Source organism: Cetorhinus maximus, unplaced genomic scaffold (genome assembly GCF_964194155.1).
Source record: "Cetorhinus maximus unplaced genomic scaffold, sCetMax3.hap1.1 HAP1_SCAFFOLD_316, whole genome shotgun sequence".
NCBI classification, from domain to species: Eukaryota; Metazoa; Chordata; class Chondrichthyes; order Lamniformes; family Cetorhinidae; genus Cetorhinus; species Cetorhinus maximus.
The window spans coordinates 47956-70089 of record NW_027596266.1 but is presented as its reverse complement, the minus strand read 5'-3'; the positions used below and the strand labels follow the sequence as shown (position 1 = coordinate 70089).

General features: G+C 45.7%; 1 protein-coding gene and 1 pseudogene across 1 annotated transcript; one reads left to right on the top strand and one right to left on the bottom strand.

The window, feature by feature from the left end:
- Positions 1 to 3721: 3721 nt before the first annotated feature.
- On the bottom strand, positions 3722 to 21522 carry LOC144673221 (uncharacterized; the record flags this gene model as incomplete). The annotated part of the gene is given in 2 exon segments (XM_078535164.1): positions 3722 to 4235; positions 20195 to 21522. Coding segments are annotated over 2 exon segments (1842 nt in total), but the record flags the coding sequence as incomplete, so codon positions are not given.
- LOC144673214 (uncharacterized) lies at positions 12357 to 13227 on the top strand (annotated as a pseudogene).
- Positions 21523 to 22134: the final 612 nt, after the last annotated feature.

The following is a 22134-nucleotide window of genomic DNA, read 5'->3' as shown; positions in this document are numbered from 1 at the left end:
GGGATAAACTGCCGGCCTCTCTTATCTCTGGGTTAAATATTATTCTCCAAGAGGTGAAACAAGTCAGTGCTGGAGAATGGGGCATCCTGAGCATCGAGTGTCTGCTTAAATCATTCTCCAGTCAAATCTTGCATGGTTTAGATACAGGATAAAGCTCCCTCTAAAATCTACACTGTCCGCATCAAACACCCCCAGGGCAGCAACAATGTGGGGTTAGTAAAAGAGTAAAGCTCCATCTATACTGTCCCCATCAAACACTCCGAGGGCAGAAACAATGTGGGGTTAGTAAAAGAGTAAAGCTCCATCTACACTGTCCCCATCAAACACTCCGAGGGCAGAAACAATGTGGGGTTAGTAAAAGCGTAAGGCTCCCTCAACACTGTCCCCCTCAAACACTCCCAGGACAGGTACAGCACGGGGTTAGATAAGAGTAAAGCTCCCTCTACACTGTCCCCATCAATCACTCCCAGGACTGGTAGAGCACGGGGTTAGATACAGAGTAAAGCTCCCTCTACACTGTCCCCATTAATCGCTCCCAGGACAGGTACAGCACAGGGTTAGATACAGAGTAAATCTCCCTCTACACCGTCCCTATAAAGCACTCCCAGGACAGGTATAGCACGGGGTTAGATACAGAGTAAAGCTCCTGCTACACCGTCCCTATAAAGCACTCCCAGGGCAGGTACAGCACGGAGTTAGATACAGAGTAAATCTCTCTCTGTACTGTCCAATGTTTGGCAGTCATAGATTATGCACTAAGGGAGGTTATGATGTTGTCATTCTTAAGCAGATCTTGAGGTAGAAAGTTGAAATATAATACAGAAACTAAACAGATAGAAAGAGCGCATGACTCCTGGAAGGTAAGAGCAGTTTACCGCTCCCAGAGGATGAACAAATGGGTGACACAGGCAGAATGTTGGTCTCTGTTGCCAATGGCTGGGGAAGCAGCCCCTTCTGCTTCTTAACTGAAGTGTTGGGAAGTTTTTCTCCAGTCGCCTTCTGTTTGACGGAGGCTGCCCAGTGTGGATCACATCAAACATCTCTTTTCTGTCCCAAGTGATTGTTTTCCTCTTGAGAGCTTGTTTTTAACCTGTTCTCAGATGGTTGGTTTACGTGTGGGTCATGAGATTCTCTCAGGAATGTCTGTGCTGGAGACGTGTGCTTGGCCTGTCCTGTGTTTCTCAATCTGCAAACTGATGTCGGAATTTTCTTCAAAAGGAATATATTGAATATTAACGAGATCTTAAGATTTTAGACATCGTTATAGAGCAATTTTCTTACAGATCTCCCCAGCTTGAGTGAGGAAAAATCCTGACTGAGTTTTCACAACTGATTTCTGACTAATCTCGCTATTTCTAAGCTACAAGCTTGTTTTCCTCATTTCTTGTTGATATATCGTAGGTAACACAATAAAGTTACCAGAATAATCTGATCGCCATCAACTTGAATTGGCATTCCTCACATACAGATCACCTCTTTCAATCATATTCCTTATCCTTTTGCAGCAGTGCTCCTGATTCTAAATTATTAAAGCAACAGATCCTGCATGGACTTAAAAGATTCTCCAGTTTTCCCTTCACCTGCATCCACCTTGTGGATAATTCTTATTAAGTATTATTTCTCCTTGGCCTCCAACCAACCCAACCCAAATCCCCTTTGCTTTAATGTTGCTCCTTCTGACAATTGCCAGTGTGTTTAGTTCTATCTTGATTGTTTTAAAGTCAGTTTCTCCACAGTCTATGTGTCAATACCTTAATGATTTAGAAATGTTGACTCACTCTGCTGCCCACAGTAATCACTTTACGTTAATATAAAATCAAAAAACTGCGGATGCTGGAAATCCAAAACAAAAACAAAAATACCTGGAAAAATTCAGCAGGTCTGACAGCATCTGCGGAGAGGAATACAGTTAATGTTTCGAGTCCGTATGACTCTTCAACAGAACTTTACGTTGTTCTGTTGTCGAATAGCTGAGCATGTTTGGGACCCATTCTTTACTGCAGGTTCAACATGCATTTCCACATGTTAATGATTTCACACATGACAAATCTGCACACTCACACCAGTACGCCAACATCATGGCACACACTTTATCTGATACAAGCAGTTCTTAGTCTTTCAGGCGATCTTATCAGAAGGTCAAACTGGGTCTTTGTCAAAATATCTTTACTTTACCCCCACTGCAATGGTCTGCAGTAGTGACCAGACTATCAAATGCATCCACAAAACAGTTCATAAACAAAGATACAAATATCTCCAGAAGCTATCAAGTTAAGAGCCTCCACTACACTTTCCATTCACGAGAATGGACAGTGATACCAGGTTGATATATTCCATTCAACTACACCAAAGGTGAAGGAAAATAGGGAGTGTGGGGAATTGTGAAGAGGACTGAGAGTGATTCAGTGTGAACACACAGGTTAGTAAATGGGGCCGGTAGATGTCAGATTGAATTCAACACAGCCGAATATGAACATTTTGTAAGTTACAGTAAAATAAAATATACACCAGACAATGAGTACAGCAGCAGGACTGGGACATCCCATCTCCAAACACATCCCACCCTGTTCACACTGAGAATCCCAGGGTGGAGAACTGGGACATCCTGTCTCCAAACACATCCCACCCTGTTCACACTGAGAATCCCAGGGTGGAGAACTGGGACATCCTGTCTCCAAACACATCCCACCCTGTTCACACTGAGAATCCCAGGGTGGAGAACTGGGACATCCTGTCTCCAAACACATCCCACCCTGTTCACACTGAGAATCCCAGGGTGGAGAACTGGGACATCCTGTCTCCAAACACATCCCACCCTGTTCACACTGAGAATCCCAGGGTGGAGAACTGGGACATCCTGTCTCCAAACACATCCCACCCTGTTCACACTGAGAATCCCAGGGTGGAGAACTGGGACATCCTGTCTCCAAACACATCCCACCCTGTTCACTCTGAGAATCCCAGGGTGGAGAACTGGGACATCCTGTCTCCAAACACATCCCACCCTGTTCACACTGAGAGTCCCAGTATTTGGGAGGTGACAGCGTGTTCAAACACTGTGGAGAGGAGAGGGAGGTTGGAGGTGGGGCAGTAGTTTGCAAGGACCGTGGGGGTCAAAGGTTTGTTTTTTGGTGGTGGGGGGTGATAATGACAGATTTGAAGGAGAGAGGGACAGTACCTGGGAGAATGAACTGTTTAAAATCTCAGTGAACTTGGGGAAGTTGGATGATCAGCAGTTTATTGGGAATAGGGTCGATGGAGCAGGAGGTGGGTCTCATGGACAAGATGAGCGCTGAGAGGACATCAGGGGGGATGGGAGAGAAACTAAAGGAAGATTTGGGTTCAGGGCTCAGACAAGGGGGAACTTTAGAGACAGTTTTTCCAGGTGGGTTAGTGGAAGGGAGGGAAGCAGCAGAGCCAGCTGATCGGATTGTCTCAATCTTAGTGACAAAGAAGCTCCATGAGCTCCTCACGCTTGCTGTTGGAGATGAGGGTGGAGGAGAAAGGGGAGAGGGAGAGCCCTTCAAATGGAACTAACTTGTTTTGGAGATAATAGAAAGATTCGACAAACTGTGTTGAGCATAAAGCTGATTCATTTGACTTTGATCCATAATATGAACCCCTATAACTGGACTGGTATTTATTAACATCAGCAGAAACAGATCCCAATGAACATGGCCCAGTCCTGGATGTGATTAACAACAAAATCCAATCACTGTAGTTACTTGTGAACTCGCTGGTGTCTCAGCAGCGCAGATGACTGAGTGAATCCCTTCCCACACTGGGAGCAGGTGAATGGTCTCTCCCCAGTGTGAACTCGCTCATGTCTCAGCAGATTGGATGATTGAGTAAATCTCTTTCCACACTCAGAGCAGGTGAACGGCCTCTCCCCAGTGTGACTGCGCTGGTGTACAGTGAGTTCAGATGATGATTTGAACCCAGTCCCACAGTGAGAGCACCTGAACGGTCTCTCGTCAGTGTGAATATGTTGATGACGAATCAGGTTCCCAGAACTTTTAAAGCCCTTCCCGCAGTCTGGGCATTTAAAAGGTCTTGCAACAGTGGGAACTCGCTGGTGTATCAGCAGGTGGGTTGAATCAGTAAATCCCTTCCCACACTCGGAGCAGATGAACGGCCTCTCCCCAGTGTGACTGTGCTGATGAGCTTCCAGCTCACACGGGTAATGGAATCCCATCCCACATTCTCCACATTTCCATGGTTTCTCCCCAGTGTGACTCTGCTTGTGTCTCGAAGGGCCAGATGATCGGCTGAAGCCTCATCCACACACAGAGCATGTGTACAGTTTCTCCCCACTGTGAACGGTGCTTTTTCCTTTCATGTTCAAAATTCGATGATATTCTGGTTACAATAAATTGGGTGACTCCGTCAGATCCTGATGTGATGTTTGGTTTCAGTTTCCCCACTGTAAATCCTCCCCTTCTAATCCCCTGTGAAATTGATTTAAAACAGAAAAAGGGAGTGAGAGAGAACCCACAAAAACACAAAGGCAGGTTGTGAAATTGAGCTGATTGAATCTGGGAATTTGTGGGGCCGGCACGAGGAAAAAGTGACCATGAAAACTGCTGGATTGTCATAAAAACCCAACTGGTTCACTAATGTCCTTCAGGGAAGGGCTTGAGGAAATAATGGTCAAATAATATGGAATTAATACAGGAATCTTTTGTTAAAGGTTACTTTGGGTAAATTCACAGTGAAACATAATTTAACAGGGGTCAAAACTTGCTCGCAAAAGTAGCGAGGTTAAATCCCCTCACAACAAAGGTGAGTTTACTGATGAGAAATACACACACCTAAAAAAATGGGATTCCATGGTTCTTGCTATGACACTAACAGACAAGCTACAATACTGGCTCTGATAACTAAAACCCCAAAACAGATAAATGAAATACTCAGCCCCAATTTTCATTATCTCAATACCTTGACTCAGCAACATTAACCAACAAGACTTTTACAGGATGTCCAGTTTTCAGGAATTAATTCAAAATAACATTTCCTAGAAATTGAACGGACACCCTCACTATAATAGGTGGTCCTTTCACCAAATATAGAATACTAATTAGAGGTGGTCTGTTAGTGATCAAATGGGCATCTTCTACCATTAACTATACAACCTCAAAATTCATGATAAATATCTCAACCCAAACTTGAGTCTTTAGATTTGTCAGGGGGATTCATCAGGTTCAGAACTGTTCTGAATGGAGTGAATCTCACATTCTGGAGGTTAAGGAAATATTACTTTCATATTTGATGGATATTCTTACTGACTGTAGAATTCTTATATCCGTAACAAGGAAAGTTTAAACTTTGGATTCTCATATTGAGATCAGAACTAGTTATCTTTTCAGGATTTATTTAGCTTTGAAAATTATACTCTTTATATACTCACAAGATCGCATGTTTTCTTATAATAACAGCCGTTTCATCAATGACCTTCCTTCCATCATAAGGTCAGAAGTGGGGATGTTAGCTGATGATTGCACAATGTTCAGCACCATTCGTAACTCCTCAGATACTGAAGCAGCCCATGTCCAAATGCAGCAAGACCTGGGCAATAGCCAGGCTTGGGCTGACAAGTGGCAAGTTACATTTGCACCACACAAGTGTCAGGCAATGAGCATCTCCAACGCGAGAGAATCCAACCATCACCCCTTGACATTCAATGGCATTACCATCACTGAATCCCCGACTATCAACATCCTGGGGGTTACCATTGACCAGAAACTGAACTGGACTAGCCATATAAATACTGTGGCTACAAGAGCAGATCAGAGGCTAGGAATCGTGTGATGAGCAACTCACCTCCTAACTCCCCAAAGCCTGTCCACCATCTACAAGGCACAGGTCAGGAGTGTGTTGGAATATTCTCCACTTGCCTGAATGAGTGCAATTCCCACAACACTCAAGAAGCTTGACACCATTCCGGACAAAGCAGCCTGCTTGATTGGCACCATGTCCACAAACATTCACTCCCTCTACCACCTTCGCACAGTAGCACAATGTGTACCATCCACTAGATGCACTGCAGGAATTCAATGAGGCTCCTTAGACAACAACTTTCACACCCACGACCACTACCATCTAGAAGGACAAGGGCAGCAGATAGATGGGGACACCACCACCTGGAAATTCCCCTCCAATTCAATCACCATCCTGACTTGGAAATATATCACCATTCCTTCACTGTCGCTTGGTCAAAATCCTGGAACTCCCTTCCTAATAGCACTGTGGGTGTACCTACACCACATGGACTGCAGCGGTTCAAGAAGGTAGCTCATCAGCAACTGGGGATGGGCAAGAAATGCTGGCCCAGCCAGTGAAGCCCACATCCTTACAGCTGCAGGATCCATCGCTCCCTCCCAAACGAATAAAAAAAAAGGAGAGAGTGAGAGATACAGAGAGAGAGAGAAAGATGGAGGCAGGGTGGAAGGAGAAAGATTTCAAACATCTGCTACACAACCAGAGCATTGACAGAATCTCCCAAACCTTCAACCTCCACCACCCAGAAGGACCAGGGTAGCAGGTATATGTGCAGACCATCACCTCCAAGTTCCCCTCCCAAGTCACACACCCTCCTGACTTGTCTGACATCCAGTACTGGATGAACAGAAATTTCCTGAATTTAAATATTAGGAAGACTAAAGCCATTGACTTCAGTCCCCACTACAAACTCCACTCCCTAGTCACCGACTCCATTCCTCTCCCTGACAACTGTCTGAGGCTGAACCAGATTGTTCACAACCATGGTGAAATATTTCACCCCAAGATGAGCTTCCAACTACATATCCACATCATCACCAAGACCGCCTATTTCCACTTCAGTAACATCTCCTGACTCCACCCCAGTATCGGCTCATCTGCTGCTGAAACTCTCATCCATTTCTTTGTTACCTCTAGACTTTACTATCCTAATGAACTCCCGACCGGCCAGCCTCCTACATTCAATCTCCCTGTAATCTTCAGTCATCCAAAACTCTGCTGCCCATGTGCTTACTTGCACCAAGTCTTGTTCACCTCTGTGCTCACTGACCTACAAAGATCCCTGTTTTAGAAGCACCTTCATTTTCAAATTCTCACTCTTGTTTTCCTCCATGGTTGTGATCATCCCTATCTCTGTAACCCCCTCCAGCCACACATCCCTTTCAGATCTCGACACTTATCTAATTCCAGCCTCTTATCATACCTGATTTTAATCGCTCCACCATTGGTGACCGTTCTTTCATTTGCCTCGGCCTCAAGTTCTGGAATTTCTTCCTTAAACTTCTCCACCTCACTTTCTACCCTTTAAGATACCCCTTAAAACCGACCTCTTTGACCAAGCTTTTGGTCACCTGCCCTAATATCTCCTTATGTGACTCAGTGTCAAACGTTACTTTGTAACATTTCTGTGAAATACCTTGTGAAGTTTTATTATGTTAGAGGCACATAGTAAATTATTGTCACTGACTTGGACATATGTCGTTGTTCTGCCTCATCAGTAAGACATTGCAACTCAAAGCGTGAATCAGTTTGATGGACAAGTTGTTCCCATTGTCATTGAAAATATTACAAAAACATTGCCCCCAACAAAGATGGCGACCGCGCATGCGCCCTCCTGTACATTGCCTCCAAAAAAGATGGCGGCCATCTCCCCCGCGTCGGTAACTGGGAAAAAGCTGCGGCCTCGCTCGATACAAACAGGTGACGGTCTCCCCGGCATCATTCCCGGGGTTTGCTGCTTATACAACATATTTGCGAAGCCTCCCGCCCATCCGACGGACCCATCGCTCCCTCCGCCCCACCATTCACCCACTCACCGATTGAGGCTCAGAGAAAGGTCCATCTCTCCATCGCCATTACTCACACTGCGCATGCTTCACCCCCAGCCCGGCCCCGCCCCTCATTCACTCCGATTGGTTGGAGGACCAGCCGCTCCCGCTTGGTCCTCCGGTTCTTTCTATTGGTCCGGAGCTGCCATGAATCAGCCGGGCATTGTGACGGATTCAAATGGTGAGAGCGGCCACAGTCTCAGCCTGACTTGCTGATTCTTGGCAGCATTTTCTGTTTGGGAATTAGAGCTTGAGATGGATGGTCAGTTGCCCTCTGTCCAGGGGGGATTCACACTCATTTCCCTAGTGCACAGATTATCACCTTTACTTTACATGTTATTATCTGAAATTGTTGAAATGAATGTTGAGCCTGGAAGGTTGTAAAGTGTCTAATCAAAGATGAGCTGCTGTTCCTCCAGCTTCCATTGATATTCATTGGAACAGTGCAGGAGTCCGAGGACAGAGAGGTCAGAGAGGGAGTTGGTGGAGAATTAAACTGGTAAATAGCTTGAAGCTCAGGATCATGACTGCAGACCGAATGGTGATGATCCATAGAGCTGTCACTCAATCGGGATTTCGTCTCCTCAACGTAGAGGAGATCACATCGTGAGCAGTGAATACACATCACTAGATACCAAGGAGTACAAGGAAATCACTTTGTCACCTGGAATGTTGGAAGGGAGGAGGTGAAAGGGTGGGTGCTGAATCGGCTGTGCTTGAATGGAAATGATTCATAGTGTTGTTCAAAAGAACACAAGAAATAAGAGCAAGGGTAGACAGTCCGTTCCATTGAGCCTGCTCCAACATTGAATGATCTTCGACCTCCACTCTACTTCCTCTCCCCCCACCCAATCCATTGATTCCCTGAGTGTCCAAATATTAATGGATTTCCATCTTGAATATGCTTATGATGGAGAACAATAAATTCAATTGAAGTTTTAATCTGGAAAATGCACAAACAAGGTGCTCTTGAATTGCACTTCACTTCCTCACTGCTTGCCAATCATGTTAACTGTACTTTCCACTGGCCCTGTGCAGAAATCTAGTCATTCTCTGACTGTTTAAAAATAAGAGGTCGCCTATTTAAACAGAGATGAGGCGAGTTGTTTTCTCTCATAGGATTTTGAGTCTTTGGAACTCTCTTCCTGAAAAGGTGGTGGAAGCAGTGTCTTTGAATATTTTTAAGGCAGAGGTGGATAGATTCATCATAAGCAAAGGGGTGATAGGATATTGGATTCAGATCTGAGGTTACTATCAGACATGGTCTTATTAAATGGTGGAGCAGGCTCGAGGGGCCGAATTGCTCCTTGTTCGGATGTTACTGGTAAGACAAAGTTTAAATGTTCTATGTATGGGAAGAAAAATCACTTGTTCACATCGCCTGCTGAGACTACAGTGAATTCACATCTAACTGTAGGGGGTTATTCTGTTGTTATTTACATCCAGGACAGAACTATGGCAGAGGGCGGGTGCATTTCATTTGTCATATCAATTTACTTAATAATATTATATCTTGGCACTATCATTCAATCGTCATAGGGTCACAAAACACAATTTTCTGTTCATAAAATTTGGTTTTCAATGGCGACGGGGCTACCCAGCATTCAAATGGGAGGAGAATGTGCCCTATCCTCACTGCAGCTCCCTGCACATGCGCATCAGAGCGTGAGCGCGCGCTCGGAGCGTTTTGGCCAGCTTCGTGAGCACGCGCAGTGCTGGTCTGTGACTGAAGCTGCTCAGAGCGGGTCAGAGAATGTCGAGTGGAGCAAACTAACAGAGTTAGTGGGTGTGTGAGGAGGAATGCAGCCAGCGGAGTGGACAGGGATGCTTCGTAAAGACACAGTGCAGGCCGCAAACCCCAAATAACAAGGTACCGGTCCTGTGTTTACAGGAACGAAAAAGTCTGGATTTCTCCCTTCGCCAGGCCCAGATTAACGGCCGCCATCTTTATAGGGGGCAATGTGTAGCAGGGCGCATGCGCGGTCATCCTGGTCCAGGTAGCAGGAGGAGAGAATATAGTGAATTTCTATCCTGGACTGACAGCGATGGATTTTGGAAACTCCTCTTGCAGGGGGTTCGAAGGGGAAGATTTACTCACAGCAAACCCAAACCAGGAGTAATGTTTGTCTCTTCGCAGTTTATATCCTGGACTGACACTGATGGATTGTTTTGCAAACTCCTTTTTACAGGACATTAAATGGGAAGGATTTGCATTTGGGAAACTCAAACCAAACATCACATTAAGATCTAACAGAATCACTCAATTCATCGGAATGTGATATTATCGGCCTCTGACTGTAAGCATTGAGTTCCAGGTCATTACCACTCACTGTGGAAAATTTTCTCCTCACATGGCCCATGTACATCTTGCCCCAAATCTTAAGTCTGTGTCATGTAATCATTTTACAATCAGATACTGTGAACAGCTTTTATTTAACTACGTTATCTAAGCCAATCATAAACTTGTACACCCCTATCGAATCTCCTCTCAATCTACTTTGCTCCAAGGAGAACAACACCAGTTTCTCTAAACGAACTTTATTAGTAAAATGCTGTTAGGTAAGGAGTTACAGGTTATTCACCCGGCGATGATGAAGGAACAGGGATATATCTCCAAATCAACAATAATAATTTGTCTTACATTGAAAGTGCTAGAGAAACACAATGTTCCAAGGCATTTCACAGAAATATTGCAAAGCAACATTTGCCACTGAGTCACATAAGGAGATATGAGGTTAGGTAACCAAAAGCTTGATCAAAGAGGTCGGTTTTAAGGGGTATCTTAAAAGAGGAAAGAGAGGTGGAGAGGTTTAAGGAGGAAATTCCAGAGCTTGTGGCCTAGGCAAATGAATGAACGGTCACCAATGGTACAACGATTAAAATCAGGAATTCTCAGGAGGCTGGAATTAGAGGAGCTGAGATACCTCTGAGGGTTGTGAGGCTGGATTACAGAGATAGGGAGGGTGAGACCCTGGAGGGATTTGAAAATATGGATGAGAAATTAAAAATGTTGCTTCTTATCCCAGAGCCTTTGTAGGTCGGTGAGCATAGGGGTGAAGGGTGAACAAGACTTGGTGCGAGTAAGCACACGGGCAGCAGAGTTTTGGATGGCCTCAAGATTACAGGGAGGGTGAATGTGGGAGGCCGGCCAGGAGTGTGTTAGGATAGTTAAGTCTAGAGGTAATAAAGGAGTAGATGAGAGTTTCAGCAGCAGATGAGCTGAGACTGGGGTGGAGTCGGGCGATGTTACTGAGGTGGAAATAGGCGGTCTTGATGATGATGTGGATATGTGGTTGGAAGCTCATCTTGGGGTGAAATATTTCACCATGGTTGTGAACAGTCTGGTTCAGTCTCAGACAGTTGTCAGGGAGAGGGATGGAGTCCGTGGCTAGGGAGTGGAGTTTGTAGTGGGGACTGAAGACAATGGCTTCAGTCTACCCGATATTTAAATGGAGGAAATTTCTGTTCATCCGGTACCGGATGTCAGACAAGTCAGGAGGGTGTGTGGCTTGGAGGTGATGGTGTTCACATTCACCTGCTACCCTGGGCCTTCCAGGTGGTGGAGGTTGAGGATTTGGGAGGTTTTGTGAAAGTTCTGGTTTAGTTGTCAGTTTATCAAAACCCTCTCCTCACCCCCTGCCTCTACCACTGCCCTTTCTTCTCTACTTCTACCACTCCCCTTCTCTCTCTGCCTCTCCCAGTGCCCTGCTGTCTCTGCCTCTCCCACTGCCCCTTCTCTCTCTGCCTCTCCCACTGCCCTTCTCTCTCTGCCTCTCCCAGTGCCCTGCTGTCTCTGCCTCTCCCACTGCCCTTCTCTCTCTGCCTCTCCCACTGCCCCTTCTCTCTCTGCCTCTCCCACTGCCCTGCTGTCTCTGCCTCTCCTATTGCCCTTCCCTCTCTGCCTCTCCCACTCCCCTTCTCTTTCTGCCTCTCCCACTGCCCTGCTGTCTCTGCCTCTCCCACTCTCCTTCTCTCTCTGCCTCTCCCACTCCCCTTCTCTCTCTGCCTCTCCCACTCCCCTTCTCTCTCTGCCTCTCCCACTCCCCTTCTCTCTCTGCCTCTTCCACTCCCCTTCTTTCTCTGCCTCTCCCATTCCCTTCTCTCTCTGCCTCTCCCACTCCCCTTGTCTATCTTCCTCTCTCTATCACATAGAATTCTATGTGGGTTGCAGATGCTCCATCACTGAATATATTTCAGACTGGGATGGAGAGATTTTTGGTCTCTCAGGGAGTCAAGGGATATGGAGAGTGGGCGGGAAAGTGGAGTTGAAGCCCAAGATCAGCCACGATTGTATTGAATGGTGGAGTCGGCTCGACGGGGTGGCAGGTTCCCTCCCCTGAAGGACATTAGTGAACCAGTTAGGTTTTTATGACAATCCAGCAGTTTTCATGGTCACTTTTTCCTCGTGCCGGCCCCACAAATTCCCAGATTCATTCAGCTCAATTTCACAACCTGCCTTTGTGTTTTTGTGGGTTCTCTCTCATTCCTTTTTACTGTTTTAAATCAACAGGTTATTGGAAGGATTTTGAACATGGAAGGAAAAAGCACCGTTTACAGTGGGGAGAAACCATACACGTGTTTTGTGTGTGGACGAGACTTCAGCCGATCATCTGACCTGTCAAAACATAAATGCAGTCACAACAGGGAGAAACTGTGGAAATGTGGGGACTGTGGGAAGGGATTCAGATCCCCATTGGACCTGGCAATTCATCGGCGCAGTCACACTGGGGAGAGGCCGTTCACCTGCTCCGAGTGTGGGAAGGGATTCATAAATTCATCCCACCTGCTGTGACACCAGCGAATTCACACTCAGGAGAAACCATTCATCTGCCCTGAGTGTGGGAAAGGATTTACTCAGTTATCCCACCTGCAGACACACCAGAGAATTCATAATGGGGAGAGACTGTTCATCTGCTCTGAGTGTGGGAAGCGATTCACTGATGCATCCAACCTGTTGACACACCAGCGAGTTCACACTAATGAGAGACCTTTTAAATGCCCAGACTGCAGGAAGTGCTACAAAAGTTCCAGGGAACTGATGTTCCATCAACGTATTCACACTGACGAGAGACCGTTCAGGTGCTCTCACTGTGGGACTGGGTTCAGACAATCATCTCAACTCACTGCACACCAGCGAATTCACACTGGGGAGAGGCCGTTCACCTGCTCCGTGTGTGGGAAGGGATTCACTCAGTCATCCAACCTGCGCGCACACCAACGAGTTCACACTGGGGAGAGGCCATTCACCTGCTCTGTGTGTGGGAAGAGATTCAGTCAGTCATCCAACCTGCTGACACATCACAGAACTCACACTGGGGAGAGACCGTTCACCTGCTCAATGTGTGGGAAGGAATTCTCTACTTCACCCAATCTGCTGAGACACCAGCGAGTTCACAAGTAACTATAGTGATTGGATTTTGTTGTTGATCACATCCAGGACTGAACCATGTTCATTGGGGTCTGTTTCTGCTGATGTTAATAAACTTGTTACAACTCACTGGGAATGGTGCACTGTAATATCCAGCCCCACTGCTCCCCGAGCCAAGACAAATGTGAAAAGTTTTATTAGACCACCAGATTGCCCCAATTCTACCTAACTGTTTGATTTAGGTTAACAGAATACAAGCACCAGGTTTGTAAACTTAACAAGTAAATAACTGTTTATTAAACAAATCGTCTTTAACCAGTGGCAAAAGCAACATGAACTGCTAACTTTTAACTCTATTACAAGCTGTACCCCTTCTTAAACCCCGACAAACAAACACACGCAAACACACACAAATACAAACGCAAACACACACACACAAATACAAACACAAACACACACACACAAATACGAACGCAAACACACACACAAATACAAATGCAAACACACACACAAATGCAAACACACACACAAATACAAACGCAAACGCACAAATACAAACGCAAACACACAAAATACAAACACAAACACACACACAAATACAAATACAAACACACAAATACAAACACACACAAATACAACATAAACACACAAATACAAACATACACAAATACAAACGTAAACACAAATGCAAACACACACAAATACAAACACACACACAAACACATGTAAGACACACAAAACATGGATTTTAAGAGTGAGATAAAACAGTTCAATAACACCATTCCAGAGTTCAGGATTAGATGGATTGACTTTGATTGCTTTCTTCCAAATTCCTTGCAGGTTGTTGTGGCTGACATGAGGTGGTCTCCCAGCACTTGCAGTCTGTCGTTCTCTGGTTGAAACTTGATTTTAATGTTTCTACTGGTGATTTCTCTGTTACGACCAAGCAGTTGATAAAGTTGAGTTATTTAAAAATCCCAGAGGGAGACTTTAACCAAATATCATAACCAATAATTTTAAATATTATGTTTAAGGTGCAACTCTAAATTCAGGAATCAGACCACTAGTTCTCGAGAGGTTTTATATTAAGCTAAATGAAACATTTTATTAATTTACACAAGTTAAATATATGCACATGGCTACAAATTACTAGGATCATAACTTTAAATTCCCAAACTATTCTCCATGAAGGCAACAGCAACCCATAGACTTAACCAGACACCAGGCAAAGCATTTTCACCTCACAAATTCAAAATTAGGTTCATTTCACTTTGGTTCCTGTGGAGACAGTTGAAGACTTACAGCTGCTTTACTTACATTGCCTCTGTCCTACACACACAACACGGCTGTCTTGTCAGACCTAGCACAGCTCATTGAATGTCAATTCTCATTGTATCACCAACCTCTTTGAACTCCACCTCTCTAACTATAAAACCCCTTTCATTGTACCAATTTTATTAGCAATGTAAATATATTGCTTGGTCTCTGCAAGCAAGGTGTCAGAATTCACCCCACTTTTTGAATGGTCTATTCAAAAAATGGAAATGCACTCTATCCCTCTTATATCTCACAACTAGTATACATCAAAGCACCCAGACCAGCTGGCTTTTGTCCAGTTAAGACACCCACAGACTAAACCTCTATTTTTAAAGAAAAATATTTTCCAATAATATATACATGAATAGCTTCATGACATTCCCCTCTTTTCCTCTTGACAGGGGCTTCTCAAAGAAAGCAGAATCCAATGGTATGAGGAATAGCCAGCTGGCTACAATGGCAGGATTACTGGAATCTCACAAAACACAGGAGAGAGAGGTTTCAGGTCTTTCCTCTTTCCAGGCTAGGAGCTGATGTACTGCACAATCGCCACACAGAACCTGGCCACTTGGTCAGGAGCCAATCAAAACTCCATTGCTAGGCAGTTCCCTAGGCCTCCTTTCCAGTACCATTTTGTCCAACCAGGCACACTGTTCCAAGAGATAGCAACATTGTATATTTCACATCCTGTTCCAGGGAACATGTCTTTCAACTGCAGCCATGGTAGTTTTTAAAGCCAAGCCACAGTCCAAGAAAATTGGGGAAAAAATGCTTTTACAACAGTCCAACAGAAATGAAAAGATATATTCCTTAGAAACTTCAGTCCAGTTATACATGTTAACATTCTGGACAAAAGTCAAATAAATCAGCTTTCTGTTAAATACAGTGTATTGAATCTTTTTAACATCTCTAACACAAGTTATTTCATTTTGAAGGGCTCTTCTTCTTTCCTGTCTCCTCCATCCTCACCTCCAACAACAAGTGTGAGGAGCTCATGGAGCTTCTTTGTCACTAAGATTGAAATAATCTGATCAGCTGCCTCTGCTGCTTCCCTCCTCCCAGTGCTCATCTCCCATGTCCGACCTCTGAACCCACATCTTTCTTTAGTTTCTCTCCCACCTCCCCTCATGCACCCCCCAGTGCTCATCTTTTCCATGAAACCCACCTCCTGCCTCATCGACCCTGTTCCCACTGAACTGCTGATAACCCAACTTCCCCATGTTCACTGATATTGTTAACAGTTTTCGCTCTTCAGATACTGTCCATCTCTCCCTCAAACCATCAACCCCTTCCTCAAGGGACAAACCCTTGACACCACTATCCATGCAAACTACTGCCCCACCTCCAATTTCCCTTTCCTCTCCAAACTCTTTGGACATGTTCACACCTCCCAAATCTGTGCCCATCTTTCCCAGAACTCCATGTTTGAATCCCCCCAATCAGGTTTCTGCCCTGCCACAGTACTGAAACAGCTCTGACCAATGCCACCAATGACATCCTATGTGACTGTGACAAAGGTAAACTATCCCTTCTCGATCTGTCTGCAGCCTTTGACAGGGTTGACCACACCATTCTGCTCCAACACCTCTCCACTGTCATCCAGCTGGGTGGGGCTGCTCTCTCCTGGTTCCATTCTTCTCTGTCTAATCATAGCCAGAGAATCACTTGGAATGTCTTCCCTTCCCACTCCCATAGTTACCTCTGGTGTCCACAAAGGATCCGGCCTTGGCTTCCCCTTATTTCTCATCAACATGCTCCCCACAACGACATCATCTGAAAACACAGTGTCAGTTATCACATGGACACTGACAGTGCCCAGCTCTACCTCACCACCACCTCTCTCCACTTCTCCACTTTTGTTAAATTTTCAGACTGTTTGTCTAATATCCAGTGGTGAATTGTGCAGAAATTTCCTTCAATTCAATATAGCGAAGACTGAACCCATTGTTTTCATTCCCGAGCGACCAACTCCATTCCTCTCCCTGGCAACAGTCTGAGACTAAACCAGACTTTTTGGATGCTTGATGCCAGGTTCGACCCCGATATAAGTTGTGACTCGGGTGTCTGTGTCCTGGTGATTTGCGGATGATACGAAGATTGGAAATGTTGTCAACTGTGATAGGGAAAGCCATGAACTTCAAAAGGACATAGACATGTTGGTGGATTGGGCAGACAAGTGGCAGATGAAGTTCAATGCAGAGAAGTGTGAGGTGATTTGTTTTGGTAGGAAATATATGGTGAGATAGCATAAAATAAAGGGAGACCCTCTAAAGGAGGTGCAGGAACAGAGGGACCTCTGTGTGTACGTACTTAAGTCATTGAGGATGGCAGGGAATGTTGAGAGAGCAGTTAATAAAGCATTTAGTATCTTAGGCTTCATTAATATGGGTATTGAGTACAAGAGTAAGGAGGTCATGTTGAACTTGTATAAGACACTTGTCAGGCTTCACCTGGAGTACAGTGTCCAGTTCTGTGCACCATACTTGAGGAAGGATGTGAAGGCTTTGGAGAGAATACATAGGAGATTAACAAGAATAATTCCCAGGATGAAGAACTGTAGCAATGAGGATAGATTAGAGAGGTTAGGACTGTTTTCCTTGGAGAAAGGAAGGCTGAGAGGAGATTTAATAGACGGATTCAAGATCCTGAGGGGTATGGACAGGGTAGTGAGAAAATGTTCGCACTTAAGAGAACATCAAGAACTGGAGGGCACAGATTCAAAATAATTGAAAAAAGGAGCAATTGTGATGTGAGGGGAAAAAAATCACCCAGAGGGTGGTTGGATTCTGGAAAAATCTTCCTGAAAGGGTGGTGGAGGCAGGTTCGATCGAGGTATTCAAAAGGGAATTGGATTGTTACATGGAGAGAGAGAATGTGCAAGGTTACGGGGATAAGGCAGGGGAGTGGGACAAGGTGGAATGTTCTTTCAGTGAGTCAGTGCAGACTCAATGGACAAATTGGCCTCCTTCTACACTGTAACGATAATGTGATACTGTGAAGAACAACAACAACTTCTATTTATATCAAGCTTTTAACATGATAAAATGTCCCAAGGAATTTCACAGGAGCAGGACATATTAGGCCAGATGGCCAAAAGCTTGGTCAAAGAGGTCAGTCATCAGGACTGTCTGAAAGGGGGAAAGTGAATGAGAAAGGTGAGAGGTTTAGGGAGGAAATTCCAGCGCTTAGGGTCCAGGCAGCTGAAGGCACGGTCACCAATGGTGGAGTGATTAAAATCGGGGATGAAAGACATCTGGTAATGGTGCTCCATGTATGTGGGCCCCATATCCCAGGCTCAAGGCCCAAATCTGAACTTTGGGTCATAGTTTGACTGTCCCGGGTCTCAGAGAAAAACAATTCCCCAAAAAAACATCTTGTAGGAATTTTGTTTATTGATACCATAAAAAGTTTGGACCAGTTGAGTCCTCCTGTGCACTCGATGGGGATTGACATTAACATAATTAAAATTCTCTGTATTTCAGTGTCAGAACAATATGTTTTAGCAAAGATAAAAAAATATATAAATACTGAACAGAACAAACCTGGAGAAATAAACATCAGGTCAATCACCATTGGAAAGTGATAAGTTAGTGGTCACTGTTTCAGGTGGGACTCCTTCAGAATGAACACTTCCCACCACCAGCACCAACCCCCCCTCCCCCATCCCCCTCCCTGTGAACTGAACATTCCTTCACCCACTCACCCACCCATTGCACATCCACCCAATGGCTCCCAGCCTGGATTGACATTCAGCATGAACCCAGTGAGAGGGTGAGCTGGCCCACGGGATGTCAGAATGGACAAGAGCTGGAAGTGGTTCCAATCAATACATTTTCTGTGTCCTTGTTAAAAACAGGAAACTTAATATTTTGTCAAACCCCCATGTGCACACCCTTGGTGAATTACAATTTCTCACCCAGTCCTTTCCTCTGGTTTCAACTTGGTGCATCCTGTGTGGGTTCAGCAGAGGTAGAGACGGGCTGCTCGGGAGATGGGGGCAGAGTGTCGGGAGATGGGGGCAGAGTGTCAGGAGATGGGGGCAGAGTGTCGGGAGATTGGGGCAGCGTGTCAGGAGATGGGGCATAGTGTCGGGAGATGGGGGCAGCGTGTCAGGAGATGGGGGCAGAGTGTCGGGAGATGGGGCAGAGTGTCAGGAGATGGGGCAGCGTGTCGGGAGACGGGGGCTGAGTGTCGGGAGATGGGGGCAGAGTGTCGGGAGATGGGGCAGTGTGTCGGGAGATGGGGGCAGAGTGTCGGGAGACGGGGGCAGAGTGTCAGGAGATGGGGGCAGAGTGTCGGGAGATGGGGGGCAGAGTGTTGGGAGATGGGGCAGTGTGTCGGGAGATGGGGCAGAGTGTCGGGAGATGGGGCAGCATGTCGGGAGTTGGGAGATGGGGGCAGAGTGTCGGGAGATTGGCGCAGTGTGTCAATAGGTGGGGGCAGAGTGTCAGGAGATGGTGGTAGGGTGTTGGGAGATGGGGGCAGTGTGTCGAGAGGTGGGGGCAGAGTGTCAGGAGATGGGATATATACTGTACGTGTTGCTCAGCTTCATAATCCACATCTATCAGTAATGGACTTGCTGCCATCTCGAACAAAACTGTTTTCACCACTAAGGCTCCACTGGTATTTAATAGTCTTCATGACATCATCGCACTGGGACTGGATGACATCATCGCACTGGGACTGGATGACATCATAAGAGTCCATTGTTTCTTAATGACCCACATCAATAACAAGAGGAAATATTAATAAACCTGAGCACATTATCTAGGCTGACACTCCAGGGTGACACTGAGGGACTGCTGCACTGTCAGAGACAGCATTCTTCACATGGAACTTGTGGAGGCTCTGGTCACAATCTTCCAATCCTCCTTATATAGTAGTGGTGTCAAAGAACTGATAGATTGTAAATGTTACACCCCTGTTCAAAAACACAGCTATTCTAGGACAATCAGCTTCATATCAGTTGTGGGGAAAGGCTGGAGACAATAATCTGGGAGAAAATCAATTGGCACTTGGAAAAGTATCGGTTATTTCCAGCATTTTCTGTTTTTAACACTGATACTTCCCTGGATCCCAAGGCTCTCTGGGAGTTGTGGGGAGCTGGGACGTATCCATGAGAGTAACCAAAGGTCTGAGAACTGAAAGAATCTAGAGTTAAGAGAGGAGAAAAGATCCAAAAATGGAGCCATTAGGAACAGGACATCAATCAGTCTTCTCTTATCCTGGAGAAATCAAGGACTCGACATTCTGAGAGTATGAAACAAAACTGATTTATTTAACAGACTTCAAGATATTAAACTTCAGCCCAGTTACAGGGATTATGAACAGCAATAGAAACAAACCAAAACTGTCAGAATGAACACAGTTCAGTTCCGGATGTGATTAACAGCAGCAATAACAGCAGAATCCAACCTCTGCAGACACTTGTGAACTCACTGCTGTCTGAGCAGGTGGGATGACTAAGTGAATCCCTTCCTACATTCGGAGAAGGTGAACAGCATCTCCCCATTGTGAACTCGCTAGTGCCTCAACAGGTTGGATAAATGAGTGAATCCCTTTCCACACTCCGAGCAGGTGAACAGCCTGTCTCCCATGTGAATTCACTGGCGTACACTGAGGTGGAATGAAGGCTGAATCTCTTTACACAGGAAGTGCAGCGGAATGGCCTCTCCTTGTGTGAATTCGCTGGTGTTTCAGCAGGGTGGATGACTGAGTGAATCCCTTCCCACACTGGGAGCAGGTGAATGGTCTCTCTGCAGTGTGAATTCGCTGGTGTGTCAGCAGGTGGGATGACTGAGTGAATCCCTTCCCACACTCGGAGCAGGTGAAAGGCCTCTCTCCAGTGTGAATTCGCTGGTGTACTTTGAGGTTCCATGAAGTCCTGAATCTCTTTTCACAGGAAGTTCAACTGAATGGCCTCTCCTCAGTGTGAACTCGCTGGTGTGTCAGCAGGTGGGATAACAGAGTGAATTTCTTCCCACACTCAAAGCAGGTGAATGGCCTATCTCCAGTGTGACTTCGCTGGTGTCTCAGCAGGTGGGATGACCGAGTGAATCCCTTCCCACACTCGGAGCAGGTGAAAGGCCTTTCTCCAGTGTGAATTCGCTGGTGTACTTTGAGGTTCCATGAAGTCCTGAATCTCTTTCCACAGGAAGTACAACTGAATGGCCTCTCCTCAGTGTGAATTCGCTGGTGCTTCAGTAGGTGAGAGGACTCAGTGAATCCTTTCCCACATACCGTGCAGGTGAATGGTCTCTCTCCAGTGTGAACTAGCTGGTGAGTCAGCAGGTATGATGACCGAGTGAATCCCTTCCCACACTGGGAGCAGGTGAATGGTCTCTCTCCAGTGTGAACTCGAAGGTGTCTCAGCAGGTGGGATAATAGAGTGAATTTCTTCCCACACTCAGAGCAGGTGAATGGTCTCTCTCCAGTGTGAACTCGCTGGTGTGTCAATAGGTGGGATGACTGAGTGAATCCCTTCCCACACTCGGAGCAGGTGAAAGGCCTCTCTCCAGTGTGAACTTGCTGGTGTACTTTGAGGCTCGATGAAGTCTTGAATCTCTTTCCACAGGAAGTACAACTGAATGGCCTCTGCTCAGTGTGAATTCGCTGGTGCTTCAGCAGGTTAGAGGACCCAGTGAATCCTTTCCCACATACCGTGCATTTGAATGGTCTCTCTCCAGTGTTAACTCGCTGGTGTGTCAGCAGGCTTGATGACCGAGTGAATCCCTTCCCACACACGGAGCAGGTGAATGGTCTTTCCCCTGTGTGAATTCGCTGGTGTGTGCGCAGGTTTGATGACTGAGTGAATTCCTTCCCACACTGGGAGCAGGTGAACGGTCTCTCCCCAGTGTGAACTCGCTGGTGTGTCAGCAGGTGGGATAACCGCTTGAATCCCTTCCCACACTCAGAGCAGGTGAACGGCCTCTCCCCAGTGTGACTGCGTCGATGGGTTTCCAGTTCGGATGGACGATTGAATCCTTTCTCACAGTCCTTACATTTCCACGGTTTCTCCATGGTCCAGGTGTCCCTGTGTCTCTCTAAGTTTGATGATCAGTTGAAGCCTCGTCCACACAGAGAACACGTGTACAGTTTCTCCCTGCTGTGAATGGTGTGATGTTATTTCAGGCTGTGTAACTGGTTAAAGCTCTTTCCACAGTCAGTTCACTGGGATACTCTCACTCGGGTGTGTGTGTGTGTCTCGGTGCTTTTCCAGTCATACTGATGTTTGAAATCTTTTCCCACAGACAGAACAGACAAACATTTCTCCGTCCACATTCAAAGGTGATGATATTCAGGTCCTGATGAATCGAGTGACTGTGTCAGATCTTGATGTGATGTTTGGTTTGAGTTTCCTGCCTGAAAATCCTCCCCTTCTAATTATCTGTAAAAGGAGTTTACAAGATCCATCACTGTAAGAACAGGATAGAAATTCAGAACAGACAATTCTATGGAACATTTTTTCCTCTCTTGTTCCCCCAAAGCTGCAAATCCCCATCCCACACACTCTCCCTCCTCCCTGTGCTGAAATCCAAACAGAGTTTTGGACAATTCTTTCTGTATATTTTTAACAAATTTCTATAATTGGAGTTGACAATATGTCTGATCATTCACCTCAGT